The sequence below is a fragment of the Muntiacus reevesi genome, chromosome X (genome assembly GCF_963930625.1).
Source record: "Muntiacus reevesi chromosome X, mMunRee1.1, whole genome shotgun sequence".
In the NCBI taxonomy this organism is placed as follows: domain Eukaryota; kingdom Metazoa; phylum Chordata; class Mammalia; order Artiodactyla; family Cervidae; genus Muntiacus; species Muntiacus reevesi.
Genome location: NC_089271.1, coordinates 33,614,913 through 33,627,605, shown reverse-complemented (window position 1 = coordinate 33,627,605; position 12,693 = coordinate 33,614,913). Strand labels below are relative to the sequence as shown.

Sequence of the window (12,693 nt, the reverse complement as noted above, 5' to 3'; positions counted from 1 at the left end):
AGAAGCATCATCATTTGTATTCATCAGTTAATTAACATGTCCAACTCCTGGAATTGCACTGAGAACGACTGCTCTCAGAGGGGGGTGGAAAACAACCACCAAAAAGGTGACGAAGATCTACTGAATCAGAAATGCACTGATGACCCTTAAGGTACACAACGCTGACTAATCATAGCCAATGGGATCAAAATCAGTGACAGTTAGAGCCTGCCGTGAAGTGCACATGAATGAAACTCCATTCTCCTGGTCACCGCACAAGGCCTTGAAGAGTAAGGAAGAAAAGGTGCATTTAAAAATAATTCTGTTAGTAGTTGCTTTTACGCAGCTACTTGCAGTAGAGGTTGAGCCCTGAAAGGCCTGGAGTAGATGGAGATCAGGTGCTTCTCAAACTATAATTTGTACACTAATCACTATGGATCTCACTAAACTACAAATTGGGACTCAGTTGCTTTGTGGGGGGAGGGTGAGATCAGGACCTGCATTTCCGGCAGACTCCAATACTGCTGGTACCCATGGACCACACTTTGAAGAGTAAGGATTTAGAGCTCTAGGAATGGAACCCACAGAATGAGCAGATGGAGAGAGGAGAAAGGGACGGGACTGAACAGAGACGAGAGGATAGATGCAGGTTCTGATGAGGTAACCAAAACATGCAGGCTTTCCTTTTTACAGTGTAGCACCCTTTCCTCATGATGTCTCAAGCAGTCAGAAAACTTTCATAAATTCAAAACTATATAGTGCAATTGGATATGTTTTTCCTGGAAATTTGGTGAGGGCTGATATTTGTATCTAGATTGGTTAGGGGTAGAACTGAGCATTTGACTAGATGCAGAACCAGATACAGAGAAGAACAGCAGCAGTAAGGATTTAGAAAAGGATTTTGGATTTTGAAGGAGCATGAAATTATAGAGTCAAACAAAGTTTACCTAAATCTCCTAGGGATCAGAAGGCTTGAAGCTGACATCTGGATTATGCTAATATAATAATTATGATTAGTGCTTACTGTATGCTAGACATTACACATTATATAAATTTCCTCATTAATCCTCACAACAACTCAGTGATGTAGGTATAACCCTATGTTATAAAGGAAAGATCTGAGGTTAATGGCATGCCCAAATCCATATAGTCAGTAGGTTCCAGAGTGATCATCTTAACCTTGGTCTGGCTGAATCAAACCAACACCTATTCTTGTTTACTGAAGACCAGAAAGCTTGAAAGGAAAGATGGGAAAGTGTGAAACAGACAGGTTAAGGAAAAGTTTAAAAAAATGATTCAGGGAATGACAAAAAGTTCTGATCTTCATATTGTTCTGATATTTCTACCAATATCTATTTGGCCCTGAATGAACTGACATTTTGAATTTTGACAGACTCCTGATGAATCATGCATGCAGTACTACTCACTAACTTTACAGGCAAAATTTAAAAGGTGAAATCTAGAGGTGAGAGTTACACTGAAATACAATTCCTAAGAGGATCTTTTTTTTTTCCACTAGCCTCAATCCCCTAGCATTGCTGACATTTAAGACCACCTTTTGGAAATTCCAGAGAGAAATAGCTTAGCTGCATTCTTCTGCTTGGAAGTGTGAATATAAATTGCTCCAGGTACCCTTTCGACTTAATCCTTTTTTAATTTCAGCCTTTCCTTCAATTAACTTTGAGCCATCACTATACTTAAAATGTATGAATTGGGGTTCATTTTTTTCCCATCGTGAGTGTGAGTGCTTAAGGACACAAAGGAGAGAAGGGATCCACACTTTCTAATGAAAGAGAACTTTCTTATATAGTACCTATCACTAGAGCATTTGGAAGAGCTTCCAGTTACAACAATTTTGAGACCATCTATGTTATACAAAATAAACACATAGGAGAGAATACAACAGTGCTAACCATCATGCATTATGAAACTATTTTTGAGATGAGAAACTGACATAGTTGCAGTCTAATTTGGGAGGAGAGGTTCTAAGCAGGCAGTTCTTAAAAATTTTTTCATCAAGTCATGGGTATCTTCATTTAAATGTCCAAGAGTAAAAGATCTCTATGAAAACTCAGCAAGAAGTGCACAAAAATGGCTTTTTTTTCCTTAATTTTTTGGCCATGCTTTGTAGCATGTGGGATCTTAGTTCCCTGACCAGGGATCAAACCCACTGGACCACCAGGGAAGACCCACACGAAGATGACTTTAGACTAAAATCTAAAGTCACAGAGAATGCTTAGCTTATGAGCTCCAAAGAGAGCAATGGAAAATGTGAACAATTTCTCAGGGTGATTCCTAATGATGATGATTCCATCTCCACTCTAATTTCCTTGATTTGTGTTTAAGCCAACACCCAAGTCATGATTCAACACTAATCTCCTTCAAGCTTCATAGAGCATAATCTAAACCTGCTCATTCTACCCCAATATTTCTGAGGCTTCCACAGTTCCAATTTCAATTTAGTCCTCAAGTGTGGGGCACACCAGGAGAGATGTAGAAATGATGTATCCTGATGACGATGGCCAAGGGTAACTGAAATGCCACCAGGATGAGAATACGTGGGTAGGCATCCATTTGCTTCAGGGTAACCAAAAGGTTCAATTTATAGTTGTAGAAACAAAGAAACCAGAAGTTTAAAAATGCAGTCATATACACCAATAAAAACATTTTTTTTAATGCAGTCCCCAAGTGGTGCTAGTGGTAAAGAACCTGCCTGCCAGTACAGGAGACGTAAGAGATGCAGGTTCGATTTCTGGGTGGGGAAGATCCCCTGGAGTAGGAAATGGCAACCTACTCCAGTATTCTCACTTAGGAAATCCTCATGGACAAAGGAGTCTGGTGGACTACAGTCCATAGGATCACAAAGAGTCGGATACAATCAAAGCAACTTCGCACAGTATGCATGAAGTACTCGAAGAGCTTATACCTGGTCATTTTTCCACAAAGCTCTGAGCAAATAGAACTAAAATATAAACATGCAGTAGGATTTGTACCATAAGTGATTTTAAGAGAACAGAAGTTTGAAAAAGTTTGAAAAAGAAGTTTGAAGAGACATTTAATATTAATCCCACTAGGAATATTCTAATTTTCCCTGTATTTTTACTTTCCGGGTATCTGACACACTTCTTTCATTACAATAAACGAATCAATATCTGCTTTAAAACTTATCATCCTTCATTTCCAGTGGCCTCTTGTGTTTTCCTTTTCATGACTTATTTCCTTTCTTTGTGGGCAAGTAAATTATTATGGTCATAGGTACTATTATGAAATAAGAAGTAGTTTGAAGTTAAAATATTCACATATTGCTGCCTGTTTTTCTGACTTGACTGTTTCAAGCCTGAGTCTGATCTCTTCCTTTACTTCAGAGTCTGGGAATGACTCCTTCCTGCCTTTCCCTGGCTACATAACTCAGGCAAAGTTACGTGTCAGTTCTGACTCCAATTTTCATGGAACTCCTAGATTGTGGAATAGAATTTGGGCCCTTAGCTTTTGCTCCCCTGAGGTCCAGGAATAGGGGTGACCGTGGTGACAGGATGCCCAAGCTAGATTCAGGTGAAAGAGGGGGTCTCTGGCGTCTGTGTAGCATCATAATGAAGGTCCAACAAAGTCATCACTTCTAACAGTTCTCTTGAAAATTTGCCTAAGCAAGGGACTCCTTCACAGTTCAATGTAGTCCTATTTCATTTCTCACTATGGGTCTTTTCAACTTTTGTTTATACTCCACACACACACACACACACACACACACACACACATCTTTGGTTGTCACCTCCCACCTCACTTCCAGCCAGATATCTTTTTTTTTGGTAGGTTTTCATTCAGTGTTTACTAATTGATAGAATCCCTGCTTCACTATTTCCATTTTTAGAGTAAATGCAGGTCCACCAAATACTCTAAAACCTTTGGGGCCAGCTGTGTTGAGGAACTCAGCCTTTTTCATATCACTGAATGATACTGTGGCTCATATGCTGTAAATTAGACAATACCCAACAGGGTTTATGGCTCCATATTTATTCACACTAAGTGGAATAAACCAAAACCATAAATAGCCTCACATCAGTTTGTATTTTTGTTTTTAACCAAATGAATTTGCTACAAACTTATGGAAAAAAAACCAAAAACCCAACCTTCTGTTTTGAGAGCTTTTTGTATTATGAAAATGAAGATTTAGGATTGTTGAGCTGTATTATGCTCTGTAAACTTGACATAATTAAAAGAGAACGGGGTATTCTAGGAGAATTTGGTTATTTGTTGTTTAAAATGCCTTCTTTTTTTTAACTTTTGAGAGTACAAAGACAAATTCATAGGTGGTATAATGAAGGATGGAGTCACTCAAGTAAGCAGTTGAGACCAAACCAGAAAGAAAACGAAGCAGAAGGAGCATGGGGTTTAGGGGGCTGAGGGGGGGTAGAGAAAGAAGAAAGCCCAAATTAGATGGAACAAAGACAAAGAAAAATATTGGCTTACTGGGATAATGAGAAAGTGATAGAACTTGGAGGAAAAAAGGTAACTTTGATGGTTTAGTCAAGAAATATTCTTAAATATTATTCTCTTTTTTAAAAAATATTATTTTCAAATGTACACTTTAAACCTGCGAACATATATCCAGGTAATAGAAAAATATCCCAGGTCTGGTCATCCCTATTAATCGTCATTGTTTTTAATTTTTCAGTGTTCCATTAGGAACTATTTTCAAGGATAACCATGTAAGATTATTTCTCCTTGGAAAGCTAGGAGGCCAAAAAACCTGTTGGAAGTTAGAAGTTAAGGGGTTCAGAGTGCTCTAGCACTCTTCGTTAAGGGCAGTAAATATCATGATGGAAAGGTAGGGGGAAGTTGCCAGTTCTCTAATTTCCCAATGTAAGAAAACCATGGGTTTTTATTTCACATTGGATTGGTTCTTATTCTCAAGCCATCTGATATTAACTCAACTGTTTCTTACATTCAAATTGTTGCTTCAGTCAAAATGTAGTCAGCTCTATAGAAAAATGTGATTAAAAGAAAAGAAACTGTCAGGGCTTGCCTGGTTTCCCTGGTGATCCAGCGGTTAAGACTCTCAAGTTTCCATTACAGGGTACATGGGTTCAACCCCTGGTCAGGGAACTAAGAGACCATATGCCTCCCAGTGTGGCCAATAAATAAATCAATAAAACAAAAACAACAAACAACAAAAACCCAGTTACCTATAAAAAGTAACTCCTGCAGTGGGAAAGGATGATGTTTCATTAAAAGAGAGAAAGCATTTTTTCCATTTTTCCTTTCTTCCTAATTAAAACAAAAATTTATTGATTTTAATTGGAGGCTAATTACTTTACAGTATTGTGGTGGTTTTGGCCATACACTGACATGAATCAGCCACGGGTGTCCATGTGTCCCTCCATCCTGAAACCACCCTCACCTCCCTATCCCCCTGGGTTGTCCCAGAGCACTGGCTTTGAGTGCCTTGCTTGAAGCAGGAAGCTTACACTAGTCATCTATTTCACATACAGTAATATGCATCTTTCAATGCCATTCTCTCAAATCATCCCACCCTTGCCTTCTCCCACATAGTTCAAAAGTCTGTTCTTTACATCTGTGTCTCTTTTGCTGTCTTTGTCTTTCTAAATTCCATCTATATGCGTTAACATACTGTATTGGCGTTTCTCTGACTTACCTCATTCCGTATATCCAGTCTTCCTTTCTAAACCAGTATTTTTGGGTTTCTCCCCAACTTTCCCAGATAGTTAAAGATCTGGGAACATCCCTACCCCAACGAACTATTCAATAAATTGTTTCTTTTATAGGAAAAAGGAAAAGTAAAGAGATAAAAAGAGACAGATAACCTACCATTACAAGCTGAACCAATCACAGAATTGCAAATTCAGTTTCAAGGTGAGTCTATTCCTCGGGGGGGGGGGGGGGGCGTCTCCTTAAAAACAGAAAGCGTCTCCTTAAAAATCCAGTCGAATCGGATTGAATCCTTAGCCCCAAGCACACAGTAAGCGCGGATAGATTGATTACTTAAAAATATCCCACTTTTCCTATGCCAGGCCCTGGGCCAGGTCTTCCGGGCACAGGAAAATGTTAATGCCATTTACAGATTCAGATCCAACTTGGCATAATGTAAAGCCCAATGAATAAAGGTTTTAGACAACGCGCGAAGAACACAACAGCCGGTGAGCAAGTAAGGTTTACATCACATTTTATGGAAGCTCTCCTTCCCATTTTAGCTCCTGCGTTCGTTCCCCGAGCAAGCGCCCTTCCTAGGGGGCGCGAAAATAGGCGAGCTCAGAGAATAGAAGCGCCGGTAAGCTGGCGGGGAAAGTTCGGAAATAGGGACAACTGGGGGGTGGGGGGAGATGACTTACTCCAAGACCAGGTCCATCCTGAGTTTGAAAAGAGAGTACTTTTGTTACTTTTCTCTGTGTTCCAGATCCCCGGGATGAGAAATTGGCGGGGCGGGAGGGGGCGTGTTACATCACTGAGAGACCCTCCCTAGCATCCAGTGGCCACATCCCAGGAAACCCAGGAATCTACAGCTGACGCCTTCTAGAAAAGGACCCACCCCAGCTCCCTAAGAAAAGGAAGCCCACGTGACGGGCGGGGGCGGGGGCGGGAAGCCGGCGACCCCGGAGCCAGCGCGGCCAGGGGCGGGGCCGGGGGCCCCACTGCCTCGAGGAGTCGCCCGGCGCGGCGGTTCGGGGGCGGAGGGATCGCACTGGGCTCTGGGCGCGCAGCGGTCGAGGACGGAGGACTCGCTGAGCGCGCGCCGCGCACGCAGGGCCGAGAGAGAGGGGATCCGCTCCGCGCTCACCGGGCACGGGCGGGGCGGACGCGAGCCTCGCGCGGGGACCCGGGAGCCGGAGCCGCAGCCGGAGCCTGACGCCGCCTGGCTGCTGACCGCTGCCCCTCCCCGCTCGGCGCCGCCTCCCGCAGCCGGGGAGGGGCCGGGGCGGAGCGAGCGAACCGGGCAGCGCCGGGGCGGAGCGGGCGCGGGCAGAACGCGGCGCGGGGCCGGCTGCGAGGGTCCGCGGCGGGATCGGCGTCGCTGCGGCTGCCTACGACCCGCTCCTCGGCCGCCCGCCCCGCAGACCCACCTTCGCGGCGCGGCGGGAAGCGCGCGGAGCTCCGAGGGAGCGAGTCCCCGCGCGCGCGCGCGGCGGCGGCTCGGCTGCTTCCCTCCGTGGGAGGTCAGGCTCCCGGCTCTCCGGACCCGCCTGGCGTCCTCGTCTCCCGCGGGGCGGGCCGGCTGCGGCGCCCGGGGCATGGCTTCGGCGGGCAGCGGCATGGAGGAGGTGCGCGTGTCGGTGTTGACCCCGCTGAAGCTGGTCGGGCTGGTGTGCATCTTCCTGGCGCTGTGTCTGGATCTGGGGGCCGTGCTGAGCCCGGCCTGGGTCACGGCCGACCACCAGTACTACCTGTCCCTGTGGGAGTCCTGCCGGAAGCCCGCCAGCTTGGACATCTGGCACTGCGAGTCCACACTCAGCAGCGGTGAGGACCCCTGTCTCCCGCCTCGGACCGCCCCGCGCCCCGCTGCCTGGACGGCTACCTCCCCTCCCTCCCACCCCCCGTTCTGTGCCCCCGACCCTCGTCCGCCCCCTTCATGCTGGCCCTTCGCGGATCCTCGGGTTCCAGCCACCTCCCCGATCCCCACCCCTCCCCTCTCCCGAGTCCGGGTCGCCGAACCCAGTGCGATGCCCCACGCCCTCTTCCCGTGGCCATTCCTCGGGCTCTGGAGTAACACGTATGCCATTCTGGGTAATTGTTAGCATTTAAGGTGAGAACCGTGTGGTTGTGTTGAAAATGCAACGCCTTCCACACCCCCGTTTTTAAAAAAAAAAAAAAAGCGAAAGCGCCCCAACTCCACCGGGATGCTGTGGGCTCTCTGCCTTCCCCACTTTCCTCTCTCTAGGAGAAATTTGCCTGAGTTTACCTCTTGGTGCCCGCGTTTCTGTCTGTTGTCCTCCGCTTTATCTGGCTTATCCCCGATGAGTTTCGGTTTGGATTTTAGTTGCTTAAATTTTTGAGGGATGTGGAAAGTTGGGAGACGGACAGGCTTTAATTTCCTTTCCTTTTTTGGTGACACGGTCCTTGGTGAAGAGTTGCTCTTCCCTCTTTTCCACTCCAAATGCCTTCTGTGTCCTCCAGATCTTTCTCTTCTGCATGAGGGGCTCACACGATGCCTGGAAAGTTGTGGATTATTCAGGCATTATTCACTTGTGGAAGCTGCAGAGGGATGGGGTGGAGAAAGGAGAAGGTTGTCCCCCGGGGAGGGGGCGGCTTTGCTGCTTTACTGCCTTTGAGCCCCGGTTGCCTTCCCCTGCACTCCAGTTACGCCCTTAGCAGAAATCTGCCAAACTTCGGATGTCTTCCTGCACACCGCTGTTCCTTGCTAATCTTGCTTCTTCAGCTGCTGGTGTCAGTGCAGAGAAAGGGGAATGAAAGAGGACCTGGCTGTGATTTCACACACCTACACGTGCACCCCTGAGAAACTCACTAAATTCCTTCGTGACAGTTTCATGTCTTCTCTGGGACTGCTTATAAAGCTTTACTGAAAACGTGTCAAGTTCTAGACAAGTTAAAATAGGGGAAAAAGCCACAAAAATCAGATTTACTTTTGTCTTTCTTTTCTTGTTCTAAGGGAAATTAGTTCACTTGCTTTAGTTTCTTCCATAAATTCGTGTTTACAAAAGGCTTTTTTCTTTGATATTACCTCAAAATTTCCATTGAAGGATTTTGTCTTTGTTGCTTAATTCACTGTGGAGGGGACTGGTTGGCAGCGGGAGGTCAACATTTAGGTCTTTTAATTCTTTCAGGGTTGGTTGTTTACAACTAAAGATAAAATAAATCGGTAAAATGCCTTTCTTCGGTAACCAGGAGATCCAAATAAACTTTGGAGAGAATATCTTTTCTTTTTCTACTCCAGTAGAAATGGAAATTTATGTAGGAATGCCAGCTTCAGCACGTCTCCTTAGCAACGTGAATCTTTTGCCCCTTTCTCACTGTCTTCTGAAATAATAGCCCCCTGATTGCATAAAGACTTTTCAGATAGGTTAGAGAAACGAGCTTCAACTCTCATTTTCTTTTCAGGCCCATATCCTTTTATCTCGACCAGGAATGTGGGGAATGGGGAGAAGACAGCTCGAGTTTGTTGAGCGTCTGCAGTGTTTGCTAATTTCCTTAATTGCTCCATACCCATTTATCTCTCTTTTTTCCTCTCTAAGCTAGGAAATAGGGAGACACAAGCTTAATGCAAATATAGTGATAATAGGACTCTGCAAGGTAAAAATCAGAGACTGGTACAGTTTTTGATTTTTTTTCCCTCTGAGCCCGTTATTCTATCCTCTTACAGAAACTCATACTCCAGCATTTATTTCTTTTTTCGTTCCTGAAAATAGTTTTCATCCTAGAGAAAAAAGGAGAGGGTTTGGTTGGAGGCTATCTGAAACAAGTTCTTGACTTGCTTTATGTAGTAGCAGTTCGTTTTTCCTCCCCATGGTGGTGGGTGGGGAGGGTGCAGGAGGAAAGGAAACACAATATGGAAAATTGCTCCATCTCCCCACTTTACAAAGTCTGTTTTCTTAGAGTGTTTGGTGGACTTGAAGCTTCTGGTCACCAGTATTCTGAAACAAGGGGGGAAGCTTGAAGTGAAACGAGCAGTTCTTTTCTTGCCCGTTCCAAAGGGCAGGCAGCTTTTCTCAGTCTGTTTGCTGTGTTGAATAGCAGAAAGCAGGGAGGGCAGTGTCTTCTCTGAAGATTTTAAGAGATCCACTTCATTGTGTCTCCAAATGAATTACCTCAGGAGGAACCACCAAGGACAGTTTTACTGAAGGCCCTTTTACCAGCATCTTCAGGGCTTAATTAAAAACCTTTGTCTTAATTAGAATTAAAACTGCCGTGACGAGGCAAGCTTGTAAATACAGAAGAGAAATTTCAGGAATGTTTCTACTGATGACAGTATGTCCTACTTAGGCCCAGTTTTTACACAAACTTTCCTCTCAGCCCTTATTTTTACAGGTGCGTTTTTAATTTTGGTACCAAATATGCGTCGTTTACTGCTGATAACCTGTTTTATGGTTTTAAGCAAAAGCAGAACCATGCCTTTTTTGTCCTGGTGTATTGAAGGTTGCGTCAGCACTAGTATGAACCAGTGGGTGTCGGTCAACCGTAATGCTTTTCTCTGGTGTCCCAATTCTGTTTATGGGGGACTGCCCAGGCATTCATCTTTAAGCTATAAATTTCCCAAAAAGACCAATGAGAAAATGGCTAATAGATTGGCATTCACAGTGAAAACATGAAAAGAAAAAAGAAAAAAGATAAAGTATGCTTGTTAGGAAGTTTAGAATAGGTAGTCCTCACATGGCTGTCGGCCACAGAATTTCTAAGGATGGTTTTCCCCACTTCTGATTTTGGCAATCTTTTAATACATCTTAAATATTTATTTTAAATGATAGTAACGTTTTAGACATTTGCTTAGTCACTTTTAGTTTCGATAACTTTTTTTCTAGAATATAATTTTTAGACTTTCACAGCCATAGCAATTACAAGAGAAATCCTTAGTGCAAGTAGAATTACTCAGTGTATACAGAATGCTGATACTCTAAACTTAACTTCAAACATACTGTATAATCTCTTTGGGTGATTTTATGTTTCTTCTATAAAATTTATAAATACATAGCTATTTCATATAAATTAGATTGCTTTTTTGATGTCTGTGTTACTTATTGACTAAGCAAAATGCAAGTATGTGCAGATGGCCAAATGAACACAATTTACTGAGAGTAATTTTGGAATATAACAAGTGGCAATTATCTATCTTTCTATCCACAAAATACTTGATCAGATAGTTAGTGCCTTTTTCATACAATATTGTTAACATCATCCGTGCACTGTCCTAAAAATAGCTGTATTTGTAACATGAGTCACTGGCAGTTTTGAAATGGCAGTGCACTGTATGCTAATAACAGGTGAATATTATTATTTTCAGTTGACAGGGGTTCTTTTGAGAGTGCTTTGTATGTAGCTCATTTTTTAAAAACTGATATAAAAATCCACTTTAAAAGGCGTTATAAGAAAACCTGTCTAAACACCTGCAAATCTTAGGAAACTTGAGGTACAGTGATTCTGAGTTCACATGTGTATCATGTATGCATATTTTAAATCCATACCTTAATTGGGAAACTGAATTTCCTTGGAAAATTTCACAATATGATTTACTCCAGGGAAGGTTCAGCTTGTTGCTTGAAATGAGTTGATATTGATGCATGTTTACAAATAGCTCAGCAAGCCGGGAAGGTCACGATAGTTATACTCTATTCTGGCTTCCTAAAAAGAACTAGAACAAAAGAATTTTATTTAACCTATACAGCATAGACTGATGGAAAATTATTCAAAGAGCAGCACTTAGCACTGAAACTTTCTTGTTTAATAATCCAGAGAAAACAAAGTATAACATTTCAAGATCCTCCTGGTGATTTTCTTTTAAGGTCTCCTAAGATTCTGAAGTTCCCCAGACTGACTTTTACAAAGGACATTTTAATTTGTGGGCAGATATAATTCCTCTTTTGCTCACAATCATAGAATGATTGTAATCTCCAGGGGGCCATTTAGATCAATCTTTGTCAGCTAAGGGATTTGATGAGTATGTGAGAAGCCTGGCCTTTCATAAAACATTTCAAAACCAAACCAAAACAAACAAAAGCATATTTCAAGCAATAGATTTTGCCTGCTGTCAGGAATAAATTTGAAGAATCACTTTCAAGTTTAATAGTGAGTAAGCCAGGGAACCCTGGCGGACTGTAGTCCATGGGGTCACAAAAAGTCGGACACAATTTAGTGATTAAACATCAGCCACAAAAGCAGTCCTTTTCACAATATGTCTAGTAGCACACCGCCATTTCACCACGTGGCCTTGGTGGTGGTGTTCAGTTGCTAGGTCATGTCCGACTCTCTGAGACCCTATGGACTACTGTTCCCAAATAAGTCCCTGGATTACATAACCTGAATATCACAGCAACATTTGTATGAACTATCCTAAATTATAACATAATCCTGAAAGAGGGCAGAGTAGTGTTGTGAAGAATACATGAGGGAGGTTTTGGATTCAAACTGCCCTGAACTTGGCCATTTCCCAATCATATGACCTCATAAAACTTAACATCTTCACATGGTTTGCCATGAAGATTAAACATAATACATACCTGCTCATTAGGGTTGCATTTCTTCCTTATCGTATATTCAGAGAAGCAAACCCAAAATGATATATCCTTTTTCATTAATTGAGGACTTTTTCTTCCTTGGGTGGTAAACTTTTTTCTTCTCACCGGATGATTAAGTATGTTGTTCATCTCAAATTTGAATTTTGAAAGGTACTACCCAGCATTTAGTCTTCTCTGGCGGCTCAGAGGTTAAAGCGTCTGCCTGCAATGCAGGAGACCCAGGTTCAATCCCTGAGTCGGGAAGATCCCCTGGAGAAGGAAATGGCAACCCACTCCAGTATTCTTGCCTGGAGAATCCCATGGAGGGAGGAGCCTGGTAGGCTACAGTCCATGGGGTCAAAAAGTCAGACACAACTGAGCACTTTCACTTCACCCAGCATTTAACAGTGCTCTTGGTTGATCCTAATCACAAAATGATTACCTGCTATCTACCTTTTATTCAGTACTATTCCAGTCCAGATATCTCACTTATTCCCAGTGTTGAATAAATTTGATATGTAGATAATGCTACCCCATA

At 43.1% G+C, this 12,693-nt stretch overlaps 1 protein-coding gene and 1 long non-coding RNA gene across 2 annotated transcripts in view; one reads left to right on the top strand and one right to left on the bottom strand.

Annotated features, from left to right (window-relative positions):
* The window catches only part of LOC136153634 (uncharacterized), a 55,348-nt gene extending 47,200 nt beyond the window's left edge, over window positions 1-8,148 (bottom strand). Inside the window, exons 1-2 of the long non-coding RNA XR_010660418.1 lie at window positions 7,892-8,148; window positions 5,806-5,884 (exon numbers count right to left, since the gene is read on the bottom strand). This is a non-coding gene — a long non-coding RNA (uncharacterized lncRNA). The remainder of the gene's footprint in view (window positions 1-5,805; window positions 5,885-7,891) is intronic.
* TMEM47 (transmembrane protein 47) overlaps window positions 7,076-12,693 on the top strand; it is a 28,608-nt gene continuing 22,990 nt past the window's right edge. The window contains exon 1 of the mRNA XM_065915636.1: window positions 7,076-7,449. Coding sequence (XP_065771708.1) covers window positions 7,224-7,449 — 226 coding nt within the window. The 5' untranslated portion in view covers window positions 7,076-7,223. The remainder of the gene's footprint in view (window positions 7,450-12,693) is intronic.